General features: G+C 37.1%; 1 protein-coding gene across 1 annotated transcript in view; it reads right to left on the minus strand.

Moving 5' to 3' along the window:
* KLB (klotho beta) overlaps positions 1-11207 on the minus strand; it is a 30811-nt gene extending 19604 nt beyond the window's left edge. The window contains exon 1 of the mRNA XM_069493838.1: positions 10363-11207. Coding sequence (XP_069349939.1) covers positions 10363-11100 — 738 coding nt within the window. The 5' untranslated portion in view covers positions 11101-11207. The remainder of the gene's footprint in view (positions 1-10362) is intronic.
* Positions 11208-11727: the final 520 nt, after the last annotated feature.

Below are 11727 nucleotides of genomic sequence, written 5' to 3' on the forward strand. Positions count from 1 at the left end.
GAGGGTACCATATTCTGCTCTTTCACAATGAGAGAGAAATATCTATGTATGTCTGGAGTCCCTGAGGGACCACCCCTACACCTGGCTGTCCTCCTCTGAGCATGGCGACCTTTACGCCGTAGTCCAGGGTAGACCGAGGGGGAGAGAAGCAGTTCCTGTGCAGCACCAGGACGGCACCTCCTTCAGACAGATAATAATAAAAGGGTTCTTAGATGAGTGACTTTTATCATCAAATATAACACAATAGTGATGAAATTAAGAGCCATAGAAGTTTAGCAATATAAATAGTAAGAAGAACTAACACCGATCTAGTACCAACTGTGCTCAGCTCTGTCCAGGGGCTGTGTGCACCGTCTCACCCAATCCCCATCGGCATCCTGTGAGGTGGGCACCTGGGGAGGAAACCGGGATGGAGCCGGGCAACGTGCCTAGTTCCACCAGGTGAGTGGAGCCGTGCTGCTCCGTGTGCTCTTGTCTGCCAATTAGAGGTAGACAATGGACCTCAGAGGTCATTTCATTCAATTTTCGAAATTTTTCTATCATAGATGAAGCAGCTGAACCTCACCCTGCCCTGAAATAAGTGACCTGCCCAAGGTCTCAGTTAGCTAGAATTAGAATTAAGTCTTTCAGCGTTCTAGTGCACTGTCATCTCCAGGGTATCACGCAAATTAATTTATGTGCCTTTGAAACACACTTTTATTCCTTAGACGCGAAGGTGATCAGTCAGGCTGTGAAAATGCAAAGGGCATGTAACAGACACGGCACAAAGACAAGGGACAGTAGACTGAGAACGCCTGTAGCAGACCCTGAGACAGAGGCAGTGAGTCTTGGCCTCACTGTGCCTTCGTCCTGCCTCACCGGCTGGGGCGGCCCCTCCACCTCCATCAGATGGGCAGTTCCTCGGCATTACTTTCTGCTCAGTTCCATTTGGTTTCCCTACAGAAAGTTATATGCATCTGCAGAAACAGGTTTAGATAAATCGTTTTTATTTATCTACGTTTCCTTCAACCTCCAGCTATTATTTTATCCTCATTTTCACTCTTCTCCACTTATTTTGATTATTTACTTGAAATTCAAGCCTACAAATATTTAACAAGTACAAAGCACTGCAGTAGACATTTAGAAAAAAGGTTGACAAGAGAGCCCCTGCCTTCAGATGCCCATGACGTCTCATAGGGGAGAGAAGAACAGAAATAAGTAAAACAAAAACAGTATACTTCTACATCTCAATTAATCAGAAATGATAAAACTAAATGTAATAACGTGATTCAAACTCTGTAAAAAACATGGCTACATGTACATACATGTTTATGTGTACACATATACACAGAAAAAATTTGGATATTGAACAAATTGCTGACAGTGGTTACTTCCAGGGTGTGGGGTTAACAGTGTAAGGAAAGAGTAGACCTTTTATGTTTAAACTTAATGTCTTTCTGTATTGTTTGAATGTTTCGCAATAAAAATGCATTTTTCAAATTTAGAAAAGTCAGGGGGATTTTGAAACAGACAGTTTCTGTTAGGGAATTGAATCTCTGTGTCCCCCAAGTCCAGAAATCTCAAAGGAAAAAATGGGAACTTTAAAGCTCAGTTATTTTGGATTTTATCCTGTATCAAAGAATGTTTTATACTCCAAAATAATATGTTGATGTTCAAAACAAGGCGAGGAGGATGCATATAATACATACAAGATTAACATGAAAGAAAAACCAGTAACAGCAAACTGCAACCCTTCATTTAAGACTTGGGTCATATAATCTCTGGTTATGATACGGCGCTAAGCAGAACCCAGCAATGGATTCCCCCAAATACTAAAAGATTCTGGCTTTCGCCAACCTCAGAGTTACCCTAGAACATTTTCAAGTAACACCATTAGATCTTCCAAAGATTACTTTAATTACATATTCTGCGATTCACTCTTTACTGGACAATGAATTAGAAGGTTCTGATCTCTCAGCATCCCTGCTACTTTTCAGCAAGAGAATTGTTTTAATGTTTAGTAGTTTTAATTACACCTTTTTTTCCTTTTAACATAGACTATTTTCTAATGTTGAGTTTTCTCAGTAAGACTTTTTATATGCAGTGAAATGACTTATACAATAAAGTAATGTAAAGTTTCCCTCAGTTCGTAGTTTTGTCGTATCCAACACTATTTCCATTACTTAAAATATTTTCTGATCTCCAGTTGGGTCTAATTTTCCATCTACGAGAGTGTTCATATCAAATCAAGCTGTTTAAATAGGATCACAATATTATTCTCTGAGGATTTGTAATTACATTTATTTAAACTCTTGTTAATCATTCACTGAAGTATAACTTTTCTACTTAATGGTTAGAAAAAGTAAATATTGCTCTCTTGAAGGTTTTAGAATACCAATTGCAGTCTATAAATAGGTTTTTTACATGAGTCTTACAGCTAACAATGGTATTCTGGTTATAGAAACTCTCTTTGGCAATTCTTTCCACAAGCAGTTTTCATCATTTATTCCAACTTGATTAAAAACATCTATAAGATACTGGTTTTGACTTGTCTGATCAGTATTTCCTATAGTGTATTTTGTTAGAGGTGTCTTACTTCCCAATGGAAATGGGCTGGGATTTCTACTGTAGGTACTATGCATTAGTTAATTAAATGAATAATTGTGTTAGCTAATTTACTGAAACTCTAAATGTTATTGTCGGGGCACACAACGCATGATTTAACATCATTTTAATGGGACACTAAAGTGTCGGGCAAATAAAAATTAAAATTGTGGGGACAAAGGAAAAACCCCATTTCTAATATATGAGTCGGGGGATAAATGGGTCATAGATTTTGTGGACAAATAAAACATGGAGATAGATTGTTTTGGTCTTTGAATAGGCAAGGCAAAGTAAAATGTCTGCTGAGTCAGTATCAACACACGTGGCTGACACGAGTAAATTGTTCTTTTCACTGAAGCTGGGCAGGTGCTCCATGTCATTGCACCTCGCTAACCTGATAAATGAGATTTGAATTTTGGCTGTGACACTTACTCGAGTACCCATTAGATCTTCCAAAGATTACTTTGATTACTTCCGAGATTCACTCTTTACTGGATAATAAATTAGAAGGTTCTGATCTCCTCTCAGCATCCCTACTACTTTTCAGCAACAGAATTACCTTAGGCAAATTTCTCTGGGCTTCAGTTTTAGCAGTTGTAAGAACACCTACCTGGCTGAGCCAATGTGAGAATTAAATGAGATAATATGTTAAAAGTATGTTTCTGGCACTTCGGTAGGTATACAATGAAATATTCTTCTTATAATATAATTTCAAATAGTATGATAGAATGTTAAAAAGTTATCTGTAATAATTGTCTCAATCTTTCACTCTAAGAATTAAGACCATTCTCTGTCCTTTGTTCTCTCTTTTCTCCCTTTTTTTCTTTTTGGTGTGGGAGGGGAAAGTTGTGGAAGGTAGAAAGTAATAGGTATTTTTTTTTAACCTTCTTTTTTCTGTCCTTCATTGATGGAAAAGCTTGGCCAGTTTTTTAGCTACAAGACTTTGCAAAACTTGATTTTGATATGTCATTCTCTTGCAACCCAACTTTAATAGGGAATTAAAAAAAAAATTCCTTTGTTTTTTTCCATAAAAAATCATTTTAGATAATCCTTGGAGATTTTGCTTCTATATAAGCAAGACAAGCTAAAAAGGCTCTTGCTAGTATTTTCATTTCAAAACATTACACTTAATCTTCACGATGTTTGTGGGGGGATGGGCAGAAGAGTCTTAAAAATGACATTTAGTCTATTTAAATGTGCCTATGAAACACTACAGCCTTCTTGACGTTCAAGCAAGCAGTTGCAGCAGTCTGTTGGCAAAGAAGGCTTAGCTATTAATCATGTGAATAGGTTGTGTTTTCACAGTTGTTTTTGCAGTTTTAGTACTAAATTTTGTTTAAGAATTTCAAGAGACTTTAAGAAGGGAACTATATAAAAATGGTTGTTTTATTTTCTTTTAAATGTAAAATATTTTCTTTAATTTCTTATTTTATTTATTTCTTACTTTTAGTTGTGGAAATTCTCATAATATACAAAACTAGAGAGAATAATATAATGAACCTTCATAAACACATTACTCAGTTTTAACAGTCATCAAAATTCTATAGCTTATTTTGAGATAGGTTTGGTTTTTTAAATTTAATTTTTCTTTTTAAAATTTTTTTGAAGTCCAAACCTGAGAATTAAGATAGGTTTTAATGTAACATCTTTTTAAAAAAAAAACAGGCATACATAATTGATTTGCATGTTCTGAAAAGACTATATAAGGTTTATGCCTCTGTGTGTGTGCGTGTGTGTGTGTGTGTGTGTGTGTGTGTGTGTCTGCGATCCATTTCTATTCCATTGCAGGTTTAAATCCTTGCTGGAACAAGGTAGATCCTCCTTAAATTGAAAATAATCAATTTAATTATTTATTGAATACTTAATACACGTCAAGCATTGTGTGAACTTCTTTGAGGGAATGATACGAAGAAATGTGAAGTTAAAGCTCCTCAAAGAAGTAGAAAATGAGAGAAGAAATACAGTCTTATTCCAGGCTCAGGAATGAGCTGGTGAGGCCGTGACCTAGAGTAGGGTTTCCCAACATTTCTTATCCCGAGAGCTTCCTTCACAGTGTTAAGCAATCTCTTGAATCCCTGAGGAATTTAAAGAATCATTTCATCATTTGTGTGTAGTATACAAAAAAGTGTTGACATCTATTTTATTTTATATGTCTATTTTATCAAAGATTATATTGTAAGGTTTATTTAAAATAAATTTAAAACAGTCATAGAATAAATTACAAATATTTAAAATGGTAATAATACATACACATAAATTTTGGCATTTTCCCATCTAATAAATAATGCACATTATTTAAATTATATTAATTAGGTAAGGAAAAGTATTTTATGACTTTTTTTTTTTTTTTTTTTTTTTTTTTTTGAGACAGAGTCTCACTCTGTTGCCCAGGCTAGAGTGAGTGCCGTGGCGTCAGCCTAGCTCACAGCAACCTCAAACTCCTGGGCTCAAGCGATCCTCCTGTCTCAGCCTCCCGAGTAGCTGGGACTACAGGCATGCACCACCATGCCCGGCTAATTTTTTTCTATATATATTTTTAGCTGTCCATATAATTTCTTTCTATTTTTAGTAGAGATGGGGTCTCGCTCTTGCTCAGGCTGGTCTCGAACTCCTGAGCTCAAACGATCCGCCCACCTCGGCCTCCCAGAGTGCTAGGATTACAGGCGATGACATATTTTTAAATGACATACTATGCTTGGTTTTAGGTAGGACTAAAAGTACACTAAAATGCTATACATCACTATACATTCAGTGATGTCTTCCAAGCCTGGTACACCTACCTTTTTTTGTATAGAGATGACAGTAGGTGGAAGAAAGATAAAAATTTTTATGTTAAATGTTTATTTGAAGGGTATTAAAAATACTGGTTCTTTATTTATAGTAGTGTGTAAAGTTTCCTTTCAAAATTCATTTTTAAAGAAAAAATATTTCAGTAAATAATACTACATATGATACTTGGATATGCAAACAGACAAACAAAAAAGCCAGGAAAAAACCAACATGAAGTGATACACAAAAAACCCAAACTTTGTGAAACACGATGTTATGGCATTACAAATGGATAAAAATTCTTTATGTACCATTTCATTTGAATTCTTGAATTTTGCCTTTTAAAATGTGACAAGTTTTCTTTTAAAGTAAGTTTAATGTTTTGTTCATAAATAACTAATGGTTAATGTAAGATAAATGGTTCCGGGCAACGCTCTCAAGTGTCTCACAGACAAGGCAAAGCCAGTGGGGGCAGTCTTCATTCCCAGCATGGGAGAAGCCAGGCGAGGTGTCATCACATTGATGATTATATATTTTTTCCTCTTTTAACATTTTTGAAAGCATTGTTTCTTTTCTAAAAATAGAATAGTCTATAAATTAATTTTGAGTTTATGTATGCAACTGATAGATCTGGCGAAAATCTCCTTGAGGCAATTTTGTAAAATGATAACCATTTTTATGCCCCTCATACTGACTGTATTTCAATGCCCTTGTTCTCTATGCTTCTTGCCTTTAACAGTTGTCTACTATAGGTATAAGTCAGTGGTTTCCAAGAGCTAGAGGGAGGGCAGGAACATTGACTGCCAAGGGACATTTGGCAATGTCTGGAGACATGCCGGTTTGCACAACCCTGCAAGTGGGGGTTCTACTGTTGTCTGGTGGGTAGAAGCCAGGGGTGCCCCTAAACATCCTCCAATGCACAGGACAGCCCTACAGCAAAGAATTATCTGGCCCCAAATGTCAACAGTGCCAAGGTTCAGAAATCATTGTACTATGTAAACACTATCTATCTATGAAAGATAACATTTTAAAGCCATGAAATGGTCAAAACTATCATGGAAGCTGACAGCATTTAGCGGAATAATAAACTGAATGAGTTACTGTCTCATGAGCAAACTCATCTTCCCCAACCTCTGTGCATGTTTACTCAGAGGCTGTCAAGTGTTCCATTCCAAAAGGGAAATCTATAAATTTTAATTCTTGTGTGTATTTATTGATTTAAAAATAGAATGAAAACAGACACCATTACTGCCATTACTAATGTGAACCCTTGGGGCTTTGCTGAACAGGCCAAATCTGTCTCTGGAATTTTTAAAAACCAAACTTGGGAGAGAAAAATCTTCCTTCTACAAAGCAGAAAATGACACCAACCCACAAGAAGAAATGTACATGAGAGACGGAGAAAAAGGGCCTTCTGAGGGTGCCCTGGTTACTGAGTCCATTCATCCCTGCGGTCAGTTACAGAGCCAGGGAATTGCTCCTTTTTGCCTAAGCCAACTTGAATTAGATTTCTGCCACTTGCAGCCAAATAAGTCCTGAATAATATACTACTAGATTAATATAGGCAATATTTCAAGAATTAGCAATAATGCAATGAAATATGAAGATTGAACTTGAGACTGGTTTTTGATTACAAGGTTTAAGACAGAAATCCTAACCTAAACCATTCATTCAACCAACATGTATACCCATCATGAACCCAATATTCTGTGCTAGCTGCTGGGCACACAAAGACAAAAAATTTTCTCTCCGTTCAAGGAACGCTCAGTCTAGCTGGGGAGACACAAAAGTACCATACGGTGTGAGTACAATGTCAGAAACAAGCACATCTTATGGGAGCCCATAGAAGGGGCACTGAACCCTACCGGGTTAAGAATAACTTAGAGGTGGTGACTGTCTAAAGTGTGTCTTGAAGGACGACATTAAATGGGTAAAGGAGGGTATTTTGGCTGGATAGAGAGAGCCAGTAGTGGTTGGTTGGAGAGGAATAACAAGGTCAGAAGGAGATGCTGCCAGTAGCGTATTACGATGGACCATGGGTGCAAGGGGATGGCTTTGGTAGTGCGATAGGAGAGTGGCCAGGAACGAGGTTGGAATGGAGGCCAGGAGTTGTGTCTTGAGGGTCTTGGTGAAAAATTGGGACTTTACCCCAAAAGCTGGGAGGAGCCACTAAGGGATTTTATGCAGGAGAACAACCTGATACATGTTAGAAATATCACTCTGTAAGATGAGGATAATAGTTAGCTGGCAAGGTTGTTGCAAAGATTATATTATAGATAATATTTAAATTGATAGTTATCATGCTTAAAGAAGGCCAAGCCAAAAAATGCATCGTCATTCTGTTCCAAACACTGTTAAAAACTCAGAGTTGAAGTAGGTGTAATTACGGGAAGTTTTGACCCGAGGCTTAGACTGAGGCTGAGGCAACCCCCAGAGCTGCTGTAAAGTGGAATCTGAATTCCAGGTCAGTCCTGGGACCTGCTGGGCCGTTCTTGTCGCCTCTGAACTGGAACATTTCAAACTGAAATGCAGTTTCCAAGATCATTCTGGAACTAAAAGGAACTCAATAGCCACTACAAAATTTTTTCACTATCTGAGAATTAAAGAATAACGTAGTCTCTAACCACCCATGAATTCAGTTTTATGTTAGGCTTATTTAGCTCAATAAATGTTTTTGGACTAAAAACTAATCCTAAAGAACGCTGCTTCTGGGTCACAAGGGGCCACAATAAGGAAGAAATACTTCATTGCCACATAAAATATCAAATTAATCTTTTCTGTGTTACGGTAAGGACAGCGAGGGAACAAACGGGAAACACGAGTTCACCTCAGGCTACCGAACCGTTGCAAGATTTCTCTCTAGTGCTATAAGTCACTGGGTTACACAGCACATGTCACTTTCTGACTGATTTCCAGGGACCCCTCACACCATTTATTTAGCCTAGTGATTTAGAAATTTTAAGGAGAGAAAAGAAATTATTTGGAAAACACAGTAGTTTGAAAACGAATGCCTCAACTCAAAATAAAATATACCTCACTGTCAGAAAGTGCTAACTGTACGTTAAAGGCAGAGCTTACCTCAGATTAGAGGAAAATGAAAAACATCTGAAAATACAGCATTCTATCAGCTAAGTTTGGAAGCAATATCTATTTGTTAGGCAAAACTTTTTCCTGCTTATTTTTATCAGATGGCCAATTTTTAAGGTTTTAAATTAATCATTAAAACATATTTTTCATGAAAATTCTAATTGTTGACATTTTTCCAGGTAACCAAAACTCTTCAACAATTTAGAATATTTTTCTTTATGCAAAGGTTACACAAACATATACATGTATATGTTTGCATAGAAAACTTTTAAAAGAATGTATAAGAAACTCTTAACATTAGTGTCCTTGGGTTGGGATTGTCAGGTAGAGAGAGATTTAACTTTTTCACTTTATGTCCTTTGGTACAATCTGATATTTTTAAATCTGCATGAGCATGGATTGTTTTAATAATTAAAAGAACTAGATAAAAGGAATACTTTTCTAACTTTTATATGTACAATCTTAATAGCTATTATTAAATAGCTATAAGTTTTCTCTCCGTTAAGGTCTCATTTTACCAAATTACAGTCTATGCACATATTAATAATATGTTCTGTATACAACTCTACTCATAAATTTGCAAATGACCTTCAAGTTATAATGTAATCTGTTTACTGCATGGGCAAATATGAGTGAAATCATAGTACCAGGTTACATATATAATGCACATGTGTAATATCAGAAAGTTCAAAAAGCAAATAAGGGTTAGCAGATATTTTTGTATGTACAAATTTAGATATGGGATAGTTTTATGTTTCTGTACATTTTTTCTATTTTTTTATATTTAACTTTTGCTTGTTAAAAATTACTTCCCCTAGCACATTATAAAATCATATTGATAAAGTCTTTTCATTTCAAAAATGTAACAGGTGTTCAGAGTAATTTATTTTTCCCCAGTAAACTATTTGACTCAAAAGGTAAAATCTGATTGTAGATATTAGCCTCCATGTGAGGCTAAATCTCTTGAAAATTTCCGAAAGATTATTCTTTTTAAAACATTCTTAACGAAGACAATTCGCATTAAGTATGCTGTCATGTATAAATCCCACATTCACAGCAGCTGCGTTTTCCTCTGTAACCTTGGGCAAGTTATCTAATCTAAGCCTCAGTTTCTGCATCTTTAAAATGGGAGTTATAATAGGACTAGTTCATAAGGCTGTTCTGAGGATCAAATGTGACGATGCATGTATTATAAAATGCTTAATGTAGTCTGTGGGACACAATAAGTACTCAATAAATATTAGCTATTATTTTGCTTGCATTTTCACTATTTTAATAATTTTGACATTTCCCAACATAGTATCTACCTTTTGAAATATGCTGCTTTAAAACTCCTTTAGTAGAGCATATTCTTCCCAGTTTTTAAATACTAGTTTAATTTTGACTCCCAGAACAATTAATCTCATCTTTTCTGCTCTGTAACACAAATAAAATCAAATGCAAAGTACATTTATTTTAATTTCTGTCATTAATATGTATGAATTAGCTAACACTTATTTAGCTTACTATGGCTAAGTGCTGTTAAGAACAGCTGTACTAACAGCAAATACATATTTGAAATGGCCGTGCCTTAACATCATTCTGAAATGGTAGCCTGTTGTAAGAAAAGGGGCCCAGTAATTAAATTGACAAAGTGCTGGTTTTCCACACAATGAAAATAAACTCACATTCTCACACAATAATGTATAATTGTATTAAGACTTAAAAATAGCCTCAAAGTGCAACTTTTGAGGAAACTAATTGGATTACTACATTAATAATACTTTAGATAAAACATACACTAATTTAAATATAAAATTTGAGGCTAGGTCTTGTGGATTAGCCTGAAATTGGTTGTGCTGATTTCAACAAGGACAACTATTTAAGCAGAAGGTAAATGTCTTGGTGTTTTGTGAAGCTGTGATAAGAAGCCAGGCACAGTACCTTGATCAGGTTGTGACCCACGGCATAGACAGCTGCTAAATTTCCCGTCTCTCCAGGAGCGTGCATACCTGTCCCGTACCCATGCCAAGCAACTAGGTACGGGTTGTGAATTGTAATCCAGTATCTGACACGGTCCCCAAACGTCTGGAAACAGAATGTGGCATAGTCATTGAAGATGCTTATTAGGGTATCATTTTTCCACCCCCCATATTCTTCTTGCAGCGCCAAAGGCAAATCCCAATGGTATAAAGTAACGACAGGTTCAATGTTCCGAAGCGCCAGCGCGTCCAGAAGAGCATTGTAGTACCGCAGCCCTTGTGCGTTGGCAACTCCTACTGTCCCACCGGGGAAAAGCCTTGGCCAGGAGATTGAAAACTGATAAAAAGAAACTCCTATAAAATCCAGGGCTGACAAGTCTTTTTCCAGAAAAATGTAACTGTCACCGCAACCGTTCGTGCTGTTGACGTTTTTGAGGTGTGTATGGACGAAACGATCCCAGATAGAGGGTCCTTTGCCATCGTTCTTCGAGCTCCCTTCCACTTGGAATGCTCCGGTCCCAACACCCCAGAAAAAGTTCTCAGGGAAAGTGTCATAGAGAAATAGCTGACTTTCATTTACCGGACCGAAATGAGGAATTTTAGACCAGATAGCTCTGCCGTCTCCAGAGAAGCCGGTGACAGCTCGCAGCACAATCAAGGCCGGCAGGATGACGGACCCTTGCAGTCCTCCGCGGGACATCGTGTTCCTACAGCGCGCGGCGCTCGCGTCGCGGCCGCGCGAAACCCATTCATTCCCTGGGGACCCGGCGCACGGCCCGGCTTCGCCTGCCGCGGGCTGCCGGGCTGTCTTACCGACGCCTCGGTGCAAGCCTGCGATTGTAAAGCCCTGTCAATGATTAGCTTGAACGGGAGACTGAGGATGGGTCACCGAGAGCAACGTGATCTGAGGGAGGTGGCCCTGCTGCAGTCGCGCACGGCTCGTCCTCTCATTGTGGGAAATACTAGGTGGAAAGGCACCAGTGACAATAGTTTGAATGTGTACCTAAAACATATGTAAACAACAAATAAAAATGACATATTTTCTGTGTAGCCTTTCATATTGACCCATATTTTTTCTGAATGTTTTGAACATTATTGAATAAGGTGTATGCTTTTTCTATTTTTGGAGTTTTTGAACAGTCATTTTATCTCACATTTCAGGAAAAACAATCTTATATACAAGTAAATATGACATTCCTACATGCCAGTAATAAAGAATTAGAAAACATAATTAAGACATACTTCCACAAGAATTATAACACATCTGAGAATAAACTTAATAAGTGTTACTTATTTTTAAAAAATTGTAAAGAAGTATTGATAGATT

This window comes from Eulemur rufifrons, chromosome 19, assembly GCF_041146395.1.
Source record: "Eulemur rufifrons isolate Redbay chromosome 19, OSU_ERuf_1, whole genome shotgun sequence".
NCBI lineage: Eukaryota > Metazoa > Chordata > Mammalia > Primates > Lemuridae > Eulemur > Eulemur rufifrons.